The 13,490-nt window shown below is 62.7% G+C and overlaps 2 protein-coding genes across 5 annotated transcripts in view; both read right to left on the reverse strand.

Annotated features, from left to right (window-relative positions):
• Positions 1 to 13,490, reverse strand: part of GPX4 (glutathione peroxidase 4) — a 169,321-nt gene that overhangs the window by 34,151 nt on the left and 121,680 nt on the right. The gene's annotated exons all lie outside the window — the stretch shown is intronic.
• Positions 263 to 6,053, reverse strand: CIRBP (cold inducible RNA binding protein). 3 transcript variants are annotated; one of them, XM_069480963.1, is made up of 8 exons: positions 5,975 to 6,032; positions 4,434 to 4,542; positions 4,223 to 4,329; positions 3,996 to 4,134; positions 3,823 to 3,904; positions 3,384 to 3,454; positions 873 to 1,021; positions 263 to 716 (listed from the first exon to the last, which is right to left on the reverse strand). In XM_069480963.1, the coding sequence occupies exons 2-7, from the start codon at positions 4,534 to 4,536 to the stop codon at positions 1,017 to 1,019; spliced, it is 507 nt and encodes a 168-aa protein (XP_069337064.1). In that variant the 5' UTR covers positions 4,537 to 4,542; positions 5,975 to 6,032; the 3' UTR covers positions 263 to 716; positions 873 to 1,016. The 3 variants fall into 3 exon arrangements, with proteins under 3 accessions (XP_069337064.1, XP_069337053.1, XP_069337054.1); XM_069480953.1 differs by having other exon boundaries at positions 269 to 716; positions 873 to 3,002; positions 5,975 to 6,053; XM_069480952.1 differs by having other exon boundaries at positions 268 to 716; positions 873 to 3,454; positions 5,975 to 6,053.

The raw sequence follows: 13,490 nt of genomic DNA on the forward strand, positions 1-13,490 counted from the left end.
GGCGGCCCCAGCCAATGGGGAGCGGGGGCGGGGCTTGTGCCCGGAACCGCCACCAGCCCCGCCTCTGGCTGGTGGCGCTAGTCGCTACCCACAGTGCCCCGCGGCCCGCCAGGCCTGAGTTTCCTCTACCCGGCCCAGGCTTGTGGCGCCAGCATGTAAGCCCGCGCGCGCTACGCCAGAGTAGGGGATCTTCCCTCTTCGGCAAAGCCCTGAGGGCGTCCCGCGAGGAGCCCGCCTGCCTCAGGCTCCCTGAAAAACCGGCCTGGTTCGCCCCGCACCTCCCTGGGGCCGCAGTGTTCGCGGGTGTGGGGTAGGGAGCATGCGGTGTCCCGGCCGCGGCTCCGCCCGGCGCGCTCTGCGCAGCCCCCAGGTCAGCCATTGGCACCGTGTCGAGGCCAGGACAGCCCATCCGCAGTGCGTGCCCACTTGGTCCCGGCACAATGAGGGGACCCTGCGGTCCTTGCCTGGGTGCAGCTCCTGCCCCGACCCACCAAGGTCCTCCCTGCCCCGTCCACGGGCCCGCCCTCAGCAGCCGCACCCTAAACCACAGACTCAGCTTTCCGGTGCACACATCAGCCCTTTATTAAAAGCGCCTTTCCATGTCTTCCACTGTCTGGGGTGGGGACTGGCCGCCGTGCCAGCCGCCAGCGCCGCGGCCTATCCTGTCCTCCGGGAATGGCCTTAAGTCCGGAGTGCGAACCTCACTGGCGAAGCACCTACTGGAACGAGGGGGGGGGGTGAGGAGTGGACAGGGCCAAAGCCTCTATGTGCAGTCCTGGGCGGGGGTCTCCCCTGTCCGGGTCGGGTAGGCGCGGGAATGCCGGTGGGCCCAGCCACCGCCGGGGACAGGGATGCAGCTACATGCCACCCACCTGACAGCACTTACAGGAACAACCCCCGAAGGCAGGCAGCTGCATCTCTGGCTCTTTCCAGGTGAAATCCCTCCTGGGACAGTGACCCTTTGAGGTCATCGCTGCTCTTGGGCCACCCTTCCCTGTGTCCCGGCTGGGTCCCCTTCAACCTGCCAAAGCAAAGAAGCATTAATCCAGACGTTCCTGCTGGGGCTCGCAGCTGCCCCCCACCCTCCCCGGAAACCATCCACAGCTCCCATGAGGGTGGTCTCGAGCTAGTCATGGGGCCATGACGTCAGAGGCACCGTCATGGGACAGTGTGCCCGGGGCGGGCCTGTGCCTTGAGATGCGGCCAGAGCCACATTCCCCTCGGCAGAGCCAGCTACCCACTCGGGATGGAGCTGCTTAGAGGCCAGTGTGGGCTCTGGAAAAAACTAACGGTGGCAACAGACATCAGAGAAAGCCAGTTAGGTGCGTGACTTAAAGAGGTCTGGAAAAGACTGTCAATTGATGAGCAAAAAATCCAAAAGGCAGGGCGTTCGGTGGTCTCCAGTTTTGCTTAATGGATGGTACCTAGAGCAAGGCGTGACTGTGCCCGAGGCCGCTCGCCTGGCCACAAGCGGGAAAGAGCAAATCGCAGGGCCTGACTTTAGTTCTAGTTTGATTTGAAAAAAAATAAATTTAAAAAGGAAAAATAAAAAACAGTCAAAGGAACATTCCCCGGGTACATAACTTTACTTTCAAATGAGCTCTTGACAAGAGGGATGCGGACACGAGCGAAAGGAGTTACCTCGAATTACAGGGCTATTTCCACATATGAGCTAGCCAAGGGAGCAGCTTGCGTCTCAGAGGTTTCTGTTGGGCGCACAACACTTCTGTCCTCCGAGGGCTGCAGCTTCCATAGGCTAGCAGAGAACGCTCAGAACTCGTGAAGCAACAGCAGGACTAGCTAACGAGCTGGTCAGTCTGGTCACCCAGGGACGCCACGTGCCGTCCACTCTCTGGCCTGCTGCTAGACTAAGGCTGTCCGGTCAGCGTCAGGTGCCCAAGTGTTCACTGTCCCTGCTGCCAGTCCTGTCAAGCCCTGGGCTGCCCCTGCGGGAGGCCTCCCAGGGCTGCTCTGCTGTCTGAGCTGCGCTCCCGTCACCCACCTCGCTCACCTAAAGGGATGGTGCCATCAGCTGTTCACAACGCCTGGCCAGCGTCAGTTTGCTCTGCCTTCCTCGGCTAGCTCTCCGCAGGCCTCAGGTAGGACTTGCAAACCTACTCCTCCTCAACTGCTCCTGCTCAGGTCTGACTGCAACAGCCCAGCAGGGAGTGTGTTGTGCAATGAAAGGGAAATTGTCAGAGCAAGGTTCATTTCACACAGTCTTTTAATCAGCTTCGTAAAGCCAAAGAAAACTGCATACAAGAATTCCTTAGCCACTGCAAATACAACATCAATGGAGTATGCATACGTCTTCCAGTAAAAAAGGACAATATAAATAAACATCTTCAAGAACCTCTCGGGGGATGTCTGCACGTCTACTGCGGGGCACACACAGCGCAGATGGGCAGATGGGCTAGGGCTCCAGGGCAGCCTCTGCTGCCGCCCTGACGGTGTCCTACACCACACTACACTCAGAAACTTTACACGGAGTTGGAAAAAAGCCACAGCTTGCTCAGCTTCCGACAGAGCGGATTCAGAGTCTGTTCAATCTCAGAAGTGAATGGGGCACCCAACTTCATGGGGCCGACCCCAAAAGAGAAACAAAAAAGGCAACACAACCAAAAAAACCCCACAAAAACCCAAAAAGTGTAACAAAAAAACCCAAAAACCCACACAACCCCCGGCGATTTTTTTTTTTAAGAACGCATGGCTCATAGTAAAAACAAAAAAGTAAATCTGAAGTGCTTTTCAAACACTTTGAAAACCCTTGAAAACGGACAGTGCTTCCTTAAAAAAAAAGTCTAACAATGAGGCCATCTCGGGGGTCAGAAGCAGTCAGGCTGGGTTTGACAAGATCAGAACTGAAATGACTACAAAAGTGGGAATACAAGGAGGTGTGTTCACTACACATTAACGATTCAGCGAAGCTCCCAAAATCTTTAAATATACAGCCATTGGAAGGACGATCTTGAGCAGGAAGGATTTTTACTCGTTGTGTGTAGCTGAGGACAAGAAGCAGGTACAGTGTAAAGGCACTGAAGCAGCAACAGACGCGGCATTCCTCTCCCGAGTGCAGACTGGGGGCGTGGCCCTGCCGCCTCGGGAGCAGCCAACCCCCCCCACAGCCGAGGGCGGCTGGCCGGGCCACACATGCACCTATGCTGGGCTGCTCGGCAGGTCCCTGCTCTCCCTTCCTTTCTGGTCAGTTTACTTGGCCCTCATGATCTGTGGTAGAAATGGCTCCGAGAGGACAGACTTGTTCCTTATGGGCAAGCACAGTGACATTCTGAGTGTCCAGCCTAAGTGGCTCGCAGAGGGCGCCAAGGTGCACTGAGCTCCCGCAGCAGGCCACGGCAGCGTGGCGCCCTCGGAGCGTGACTTACCATAACTGTCGTAGCTGTCTCTGTAAGACCCACCGGAGCTCCGGTCACCGTAGCCACTGCCCTGACTCCGGCTGCAGAAGAACACACACAGGTGGGCGCTGGAGAGCACCTACTTATCAACTGCCTGCAGCAGGCTAAGCTACCACCCTCACACCAGCAATCTGTCAGGGGGTTGTGACAAAGATGGCAGCAAGACAGATGCTGGGAAATCATCAAAAATCACCACCCATGGTGCCCCATCCAGCCCTCCCCCTGCCCTGTGGCTATCCTCCTGAAGGGCCCGGGCTCCTGCCTGCCTGGGACACCTCCTCACCTCTGCTCCACGCCCAGCCAGCCTCATCTCATCTGGGAGGAGTCCTCCTGAGGACACTGGATAGGACCTGGTCACCTCCCAGCCACCCTTATGCACAGGCTAGGCTGGGTATCCACCACCCCTCACCTGCTGTAATAGTCTCTGGAGCCTCCGTAGCCCCCACTCCTGGACTCGAACCGGCCGCCGCCATAGCCTCGGTCCCCTCCTCCTGCTCACAGGGACAGAAAGGAGAAATGAGTACCACCTCCTGCCAGCAGTGCCTCCACTGCATCCCCAAGGGCCACCCTTGTGGCACTCACCTCTGGAGAACCCACGGCCCCGTCCTCGGCCCCCACGGAAGAAGCCCCGGCCCCCGGCAGAGCCGCCTCGGTACCCACGGGATCGGTTGTCAGATGACTTTCCTGCCTGGTCAACTCGGATCTGTCGCCCATCTACAGACTGGAGACCAGAGGTTGGCACAGATTAGTCTCTGCACCACCCCATCGCTGGGTAGGGGAGCTCACGTTCTGCAACCCTGGACCCTCACCTTCCCATTCATGGCCATCATGGCATCCTTGGCGTCGTCAATGTTCTCAAAGGTGACAAACCCAAAACCCCGAGATCGCTGGGTCTCTCTGTCTTTCACGACCACCACTGTGCAGAGCAGAGAGATCTGCAGTCAGCAACCAGCAGTCCCCACAGGCAGGAACAGGGACAGGCCATCCCCATTTCGGCCACCAGCCCAGCGCCAGCCTCACCTTCAGCAATCTGTCCATATTTTGAGAAGACCTGCTCGAGTGACTGCTCATTGGTGTCAAAACTCAGCCCTCCAACGAAAAGCTTGCCTTCATCTGATGCCATGGTGGCCTGTGGCACACACCATTGAAATCCTTAATGAGCTTCACCTCTCACCACCTTCCCTCCTATTTTATGCAAGTGACATATGCTACTTAGGGGAAAATTTCGGAAATCATTTCACTTCTGTCTTATTATCCTGAACTCAGAGACAGGAGTTCTTAATTTAAACAAAATGGTGACTTGCGGGGGAAAGCGGTACATGGGCAACGTATGTAACCTGCAATTCTGTATCCCCCATAACAATAAGATGAAATAAAAAAAAAAAAAAACACAAAATGGTTTACCTACCACCCTGGACTGCTGGTCCCCAATTGGCCCAGTTCAACCCACCTCTCAGACTGAGGGCTCCCTGGGGGAAGGGTCCCACAGGGCCCCACAGTCCTCAATGTGGCTGGGGCCGTACAGGGCCTCCTGTCTCCCCCACAGCCTCTGCCTGGGCTGAACTGGTCCTCCCAGTTGGCCTGTGCGCTCTGGCAGGACTGCACCCATTTTCTCCCCCTCTCAAACAAGGAGAACTCCTACCCTAACTACCTGCCATCTACTGGCTGCTGGAATGGAAGGTGCTTTTGTTCACTGTAAAATGCCTCCCAAGAGTGACTGGCGCACCGGACTCAGGGACTGGCTGTCAGGGAGGCCGCCCAGGCCCGTGGGGCAGCTCTGGCCAAATACCGACCTTATAAACATGACCAGGCTGGGAAGGGGAGGGATGGCCCGGAGGCGGTGATGTTGGACTAAGGTACCGGTATTTGAGGGAACTACTCCATGGGCGGGACGGAGAGCTGACACTCAAAGCATTTATTGGCTGGGAACGATCCCACCGAGGACTCCAAGACCAAAGGCCAGGACTCGACTAGGAAGCCGCGCGCTGGCGACTCTGCCAACTCGGGTCCAACTACGGGCGTAGACCGTGACGTGGCAACGTGGGAAACACGAGAACTGTGCGTGCTCGGCAGGGATTTAAGGAGGCATCCTGGCCTTCGTTCAAACCAGTGGGAAGACGGGGAAACTGAGGCTCAGGAAGCATAAGGGACTGAGCACTGACACTCTCGGCCCCACAGTCGGGGATCGGGCCCTGGCAACGGGACACACCACGTGGTCCCGCCCCCGCCGCGCGCGCATGCGCCCAGCGGGCGTCCTGCGCCACTCCATCCGGGCACTCGGCGATCCCGCCATTTCGCTGGGCTCAGCCTGGAGCTCGCGGCCGCCATTTTGCGGCAGCGCCCCGGTTGCCGGCGGCCCGGGACTGCGGGGGTACGCCCTCCGGCCACTGCTCGGCCCAGTCTCCCGCTGCCCCTCGCCGCCGGCGGGGCGGACTCCACCCAGGGCCCGCCCCGGCACCGCCCCCTCCCAGGGGCGTGCCGCCGCGGCCCCGCCTTGTCTGGCCGCCACAGGTCGCCCGCCGCCCCGGGCTCCTTAGAGCCGGCGCCGCCAGGGCCCTCACCACTGAGCCGGGCAGGTCCCTGACGCAGGCGGGAACACGGCACAGCACAACGACCCGAGCCTCCTAACGCGCGAGTGAGGGGGGGGCGCTCCGGAGCCCGGCCTTATGTAGGCTGCCTCGTGGTCCCGCCCCCACCGGCCCGCCTCCTGCGCCGCGCAGACCAATCAAACGTCCGAGAGCCCACGGCCGCGCCTGATATTCATGAGCTGGGGGGCCGGGCCTGTCCCGGCTCCGCCCTCTCCCGGGCGCTGGCTCCTGGCGCGGCGATTGGCTGGGACGTTCCCAGTCCGCAGTCCCCCACCCTCGTGCGCGGGGGCGTGGCCTGCGTGCAGTTGGGCGTAGCTGACCCATTTAGCGTGCCCGCCCTCTTGCCTGCGGCGTGGAACAAAGGGGCCTGGGGCCTCTTGGAGACCCCTAGATGTGGTTGGAACCCCTACTTTTCCTGTGCTCCAGCAAACCCAACATGTCGACCTCGCCCACATCCCTATGCCCACCGAGCCTGGCTCTCAGACACCCCAACTTCATCCAAACCCAGACATCTGTCCTGATATACTTGCCAGCATTACCGAAATCCCACTACCCCAGCACCCCAACACTCCACGTCGTCAATCCCAGTGCCCACCCAAACCCCAACACAGACGACTCCATTTATGTGAACCCCAATATTCACAATCCTAATTCTTCCTCCTGCCCATTTTGGTGCACCCCAACTTTACCCAACCCAGTTTGTTTGCCTACAAACCCCGGCTCGCACCCACACCTAACTCCTACCCAAACCCCGACTTCACCTCCGCTGGTTGCGTCATCCACAACCCAACATTCAGCTGGCTGGACAGTATTGTGCATCCCATCTCCAGACCCCAGGCAGACACTCACCTGGACGCCCGGCTCAGCCTCGAGTTCCCATTGTACCCCAACATTCAGCTGAGCCTTGGGCCTGGGCTCCCACCCAGCTTCACACCCACAGCCTGCCCGCCCCCCGTGAAGCACGCACTCTGCTCCTCCACCTGGGTCTTCCAAAGGCATCCCCTGTTGAGCCTGGTTGTGGGGCTCCCAAAACCTCTGCTATCAGGAGAACCAGCTTTGCAGCGACCCTCATCTCCAAAGCGCTCCCTGGGGGCCCCTCTGTGGCTGCCACCTGCTCCTTGTCCCGGCCCCAACTCATACTGGGGCCCTCACCCCTTTCCCGGCCCTCGTGGAAAAAGCTCAGGTGGACCCTTGTCTGCCCAGACCAAAGACCCAACCACAGCTCTTTCCCCAGAAAGTCTTCAAGGCCTTCCAAGTTGGGGGAGTCGGGGCACAGAGACCCCGTTTTTGCAGCTGACTCCAGAGAAGTCCCAGCCCCACTCCAGGCCTCAGACTACTCGCAGCCTCAATTGGGTAGAGCTGACCCAGCGAAGGGCGTGGGCAGGGACACTGTCTCCAGCAACAAGGTCTCCAGGACCCCTCATGGGCTCAAGAACCCCTCCCCCAGGCAGCTGTGTGACTCATGGCCACCCCCTCCACACCTCATCCCCCCCCCCACTCCCCGTCAGCAGCAGCCTGCTGCGTCAGCCACTCACGCAGGGTGGTTATTAAAAGGAGCGGAGAGACAGCAGCGCCCAGCTCCCCGCCGCCCGCCGCCCCTGCGGGGAGGGGGCCACCCACCCCCTGGGGCCAGACCCACCCGGCCCCGCAGCAGTCCAGGCCCACTCTTTCTGGCCTGTTCCCCAGCGGAGTCAGGGCGGGGGCGCTCCTTGCCCCCGAGCATGGAGTGGGGGCCGTAGTCACAGCGGCCCCTGGATAAGTCTTGTCCCCGCATTGTTCCTTGGTTCTGAGTCTTTGGCTTTCCTGAAGTGCCCGCGTTCATTCACTCATTCCGCCAGCACCCAGTTATTAGGCGTGTACTAGGAGCCCGTTCCTGTGCACCGGGCTCCGTGAGCGCCCACGGCCCCCTGGGTCCCCAGGGTGGTGGGACCGACACACCTGCGGGTACTTGTGGCTGTATACAACCGCACCCCGCCCTGTGCGCTGGTGTCTCAGGTGTGTACCTGTCCTCTTACCTGTGTCTCTGTGGTTACCCGCGTCTGCGTGTGCCTGTGACTCCGCCTCTGGCCATGCCCCTGTGTCTCAGCGGGGGATTCAGGGGGCGGGGCGGGGGACCCCCTTCATCCACCCTCCTGCGGCCGCTGCAGCCACGCGGGACCCGGGTTGGGCGCGCTGTCCCGCGCGGACGCGAGAGGGCGCTGCGGCCTCGCTCTGTCGCTGTGGCGGTGGCTCCCGGGTCATGTCCCGCCCCTCCGCTCGGCCCCCGGCTGCGGGGCCCCGCGTGGGAGAGGGGGTCCTCCTGCAGCCCACTGCCCTTGCCAGCCCGGAACGGCCACTGCACAGGGCCCGGTCCCGTGGGGCGAGCACACAGCCGGCGTCTGGACCCCCGCGCATAGCTCGCCGCCCCCCAGGCCGCCCCCGCGCCCTTGCTCCGGCGGTGGCGGGGGAGAAGGGGGCTCAAAATAGCCGCGCGGGGGCGAAGTTGCTATTCCCAGCTCGACGCGCGGCGCGGCCCCTGGCTGGCGGGGGTGCGGGTTCAGCCTGAGCCTCGCGTCCCTGCGTCTCCCAGTCTCGGTGTCCCGCCGTCTCCGTCTCGGGCCCCGTGGGCTCATTCACAAATCCGCCCCCTCCCAGATGGCTGTCGCAGAGGGGCGCCGTCTCCCGCAGCCCCCGCCCCTCCCCCCATGCGGGGTCGTCGCCGTGGAGACCGGGGCGGGCCGCCTCCTCCCGCGCCGCCCACTCTGCCCTCCGCTTGGGGCCCGGCCTGCCGGACGCCGGGTCCTCCCCCTACCCTGGCTAATGACGGGCGGGAGGCGGTAATGAGCGTCTGTGCCTGGGACAGGCGAGGCCGGGGATGAAAGGCGCGTGGGGGGGACCCCGGGGCTGCATAATTACCGCCCCCTCCCGGCCAGGCGGGGGCCGGGTCGGTGCACCTGGCGGCCGCCCCGCGGGGGCGCGCAAGTGGGACCGTTCGGGACCAAACCCGCGGGGACTCAGCGCCAGGGTGGAGGCTGCAGAGCCTGCGTCCGCTGCCAGGTGTGATGCACGTGTGCGCCGGTGGGCGGGGGACCCGTGGGCACAGAGACGGAGGCGCGAGGATTACTAGAGACACATGCTTGTGTGGACAAGACCGTGGCGTTGTGTGCATGGGCACGCGGGCGTCGAGGTGTGCGCGGAGAACACGGGAGGGGGTTTGGGTGGCGCCACATGTACAACACAAGGGAACTGGCTCTCGGACTTTAAAGTGTGCACCATCCATCCGGATAGGAGCAGCCGGGGACAGGGCTGGGCGTGCGTGACTCGGGTGGGCCGGGACCCACAGAGCATATGTCCCCGTGTCTTGTGGCGTGACTCACGTCCCTGGGGTGGGCACGAGAGCTGTGTGTCAGCAGCAGCCACGGCCTCCCAGGGCAGACCAATGTCTCAGGAGGCCATAGTCAAGTAAAAGGTAGCCAGAAGCCCAGAGGAGGAAAGGTTACCTGCCCCTCCCCGCAGCTCCCACCTGTGCCCAGAGGTGGGATCCCAGGTCCCCAGGAGACCACAGGCCCCTAAGATCCAGCTGCACCCTGACTTCACTTTCCCTCCTGCTCCTAGGAGGGGATCCCCATCCAAGACCCTGGAGGTCGTGAAGGGTGGGTGGGGAGGGGGGCTTCTCAAGGCTGGGCCTCGCCCTCCCCACAGGCCTGAGTCACAGCCCAGGAATGTGGAGGCTGCACAAGCCCCGTCTGCTCCTGCCCAGGCCAGGCCATCCCAGCAGCCCAAAGGCCAGGCCTGTGCCACAGAGGGACACTCCAGCACGCACATCCCTCGACATGCCATGCACAGGTGCACACCCACCTCCACCTGCAGCGTGTCCACCGGCTGCACGCAAACTCACACAGACACGACGCACTCAGCATCCCGCAGCCCCTGCCAACTGCATGCACCTGTGACACATGGGCCGTGGATGGGACCCAGAGGACACACACTGAGCTGTGGTGTCTGGGGGCCTGTGCCTAGGCAGAGGGCCTAGGGGAGCCCCATGCCTTTCCCAGGGGTCACACACCTGTTTGTTCTTTCGTCACTCAAGACTCTGGAAAGAGACCCAATGTAACCCTATCTACTGTGCACAGATGGGCCAGCACTCACGGGGAACACACAGTGCCATGCACACAACACATATTAGGTGTCTGTGAAATGCCAGAGACCCTGCAAGGCCCTCGAAGGCCCTAAAGCTGGCCTGGGTGGCCTGCCTGCATGGGGGCCAGGGATGCAGCCACTGGGTTTCTGAAACTGGGGAAGGGGCAGCGTCCAGAGTCCGCACCACCAGGAGCAGGAGGAGCGGACCCCCACTAGGCTCTGTCCATTCACTCAACCTCGGGGTCCCATGCCTGACCAAGGCCCCACATGCAGGGGTTACCCACACGCTGGTTCCCTGCAAACACAAGGAGTCACAGAGTGGCCCCTCCCTGGAGCTGGTAGTATCTCTGTGGCAAGATGGAGTGAACAAGTGGAAAGCATGTCCCCTCCTCCCCCAGCAGAGGCAGGGGCTCAGGGCCTAATGAGTGCGAGCCCAGACACCTCTCCATGTAGCCGGTTCCAGAGGCACCTGGCACCTGCCCGCCCCAGTGTGCCTGGAGGGCTCCCACATCCAAGCAGACACACGTGGCTGGGGAACATGTGTCCAGGCACTCGAAGCTGCTCAGCCATGGATCAGGATCCCTCCAGGGCCAGCAGCAGCCCAGGGGCCCAGCTGTGGGGGAGGGCAGTGCCCAGGTCCTTCTATGTGCCTTCTTGGCCTCATCTGGGAAGCTGGCAGGGCTGCAGCACCTGGGATCAGTCGTGCACAGGGAGTGCCTAGGTCTTCTCTGTTCTCTTGTTTCTCGGTGTCACAGTTCACACAGAATTGTTCCTTAGGCTCACTCCCCCACTGCATGTGTATTTCCCACATTAACAAAAAGGCCTTCAGTTGGAGCAGGTTAGGACACACCTGTGAACACAAGACCCCCTCCCCCACCCAGAGCAGCAAACTAAGGGCCCCTGGGGTGGCTGGAGGTCTCAGTGTATTCCTGCACCCCTGCCCCCAGTGTGTGTGTCTGGGGTGGTGGCCCAGGGTTTATAGACGTCCTGTTTGTTCTGTGGGGCACATGGTTGACTGAGGTGTCTTAGGTTGGTGGGGTGTGTGTGCAGTGGGGGCCTGTGCATCTGGGGGCCTGGCACACTCAGCCCTCTGCACATACTTTATAGACTGTTGGGGGGCATGCTGGGCGTGGGTCCATGTGTCTGGTGGCTGTGCTGGGCCCCGTGTGGGACTGTCTGTGGGTTTTGCTCATCTTCCCTGAGGGCTGTGTGGGCAGCATCCTGGGCGTGGGGCATGTGTGGCGGGGCTGCAGCCAGCTGTCCCCGCCTGCCTGCGGGGTGACTGCCTCTCCTCTGTGGAGGCCAGCCCCACCCACATTCCAGAAGGGTGAGGGGTGCCCTCCTGGGCTCCCCCGTGCTCCCCAAGCTCTGACCCCGCTGGAGCCTACTCCCCCCGCCAAGTCAGGGCACCTAAGGTAGCAGCTGACTCTAGGGAGGGGCTGCTGGGTGGGCGGAGGAGGCTGGAATGTGTGCCGGGGGTGAGGGAGGGGGTGGCCAGCAGGGAGGGGCCAGTGGTGGTGCAGGGTTGAGAGAAGGCTGGACAGCAAGAGAGATGTCTGGACAGAAGTAAAGAAAGGCTGAGTGGCCAGAGAGAGAGACAGAGAGGGGAAGACGCCCCAGACGGAGGGTGGAGGGAAACAGAGGCAGGCGCTGGCTGGCCCAGGCTGGAGGGCCACAGGTGACAGCCTCCCCTCCTCCACCACTGGGCCAGGCTGCTCCTCCATCCCAAGGGACACCAGAGGCTGCCAGTTCTCTGGCCTCCCAGGGCTGGGCGGCCAGGGGGCGGGGCTGGAGTCCACGCTCGCTCCTGGGTTGGGCCCCACGCCCTTGGCCACGGGGCGGTGGAACCCCACGCCCTTGGCCACCGCTGGGCCCCACACCCTTGGCCACGGGGCGGTGGCGTCCCCAGCCTCCAGCGAGGTAACTCCCATTCCCATGGCGCCTGGAGAGGAGGGTGGGTGGAGCCAGGCCCAGTGGGGGCGGCTGTGCATGGGCACCGGCTCAATCCCATCTCCCTGGTGGCTTCTGGCCAGGGGCCCACCCTAAGCCACCACCTGACCGGCCTTTGGCATTTGAGAACCTTGGAGCCAGCTCTGAGCGCCCATTGGGCCACCTCCAGGGACTCTGGTCTCAAGCAGAAAGCCGTGACCCTCAGTGACCTCCTGTCCGGCACAGCTGCCTCAGTACCGAGGAGCACTGCCCGTCTCTGAGGTCACCACCCTGGCGCAGGCCTCCAGGACAGGCTTCCTCGCACCTTGGCTGCCAAAGTGGCCCACGTGGACAGCCCCTGCACTGCCTCACCCCTCCACTTTCTTCCAGGCTACCTCCAGAGGCAAGCCTCGGACCCAAGGTTTTGGCTGACACTTTCCCACCTAGCAAAGGCCCGCCCCGTTCACTCTGACGGCTGCCCTAAGTGACACCTGGTCAGAGCCAGCGAGCCGGCGACCACCTGGAATTCCTGTCCCCTGGGCCCTCGCCTCTCCTGGCCGGACTTCCGGCCAAGTGCATATACAGGCATTTCAAACCTGCTCCCCTTCCCCAAATCTCCAGCCTGCCCTTGGCCAACACCTCCATGTGGACTGGAAGTTGCCTTCGGGGCATGTCCTGGGCTCCTGGCCACCTGCAGTTCCCTTCCCCAGGGCGAGGCTGCCAGGGGCCCATCTGTCCTTCCCGGCTCGCCCGGGCCAGGTGTCTGGCCCCCTCCCGATGCCGATGCCCTGGCCTCTGTTCCCCCCTCCTGCCCCGCCTCCCTGGCCACATCTTGGTCCGCAGTCACGGACTTGGGCATCGCCCCTCTGGGGTCGTTGGATTTTTACTCCACCAACTCGACTCCCCACACACGGTTTCACGTTTCCGGGCCTTTGTATACGCCGTGTCCCCCGTCTGGGGCACCCTTCCCCTCTGCCTACAACCCTTGGCGAACTCCTATTTCTCTGGCAAAACCTCAGACCCCCCCCCGGCCCCACCCTGGGGGCCGCAGGTCCGGGCCGGGTCTGGCCCTCGCTCGGGGCCTTGCGGGTGGAGGGGCAGAAGGAAACGCGCGTGCGTGGGAGCAAGTGCACGCGGAGCGCTCCGCGCCGGGGGTCCACGTGCGGCGCCCCCTCTTCCGCCTTGCCCGCGGCCGCCAGCCGAGCGCCACGTCCCCGCCCCCAGGTGAGCAGGAGCGCGGGGGGGGGGGGAGGGCCGCAACGCCTGCACTATTGCGCTTGCGCACTCGGCTCGGTCCGCCGGAGTCCCGCCTCTGCACGGCCCCCTCGCACTGCTATTGGCTTGCGCACATGAGCGAGCGGCGTGGCCACCAGTGAGGCTGCCCCGGGGGGTGGACCCGGTCTGGGTGGTCGGACGCGCGCGGGCGGGGGAGGGCGGTGCC

The sequence above is a fragment of the Eulemur rufifrons genome, chromosome 2 (genome assembly GCF_041146395.1).
Source record: "Eulemur rufifrons isolate Redbay chromosome 2, OSU_ERuf_1, whole genome shotgun sequence".
Taxonomy (NCBI): domain Eukaryota; kingdom Metazoa; phylum Chordata; class Mammalia; order Primates; family Lemuridae; genus Eulemur; species Eulemur rufifrons.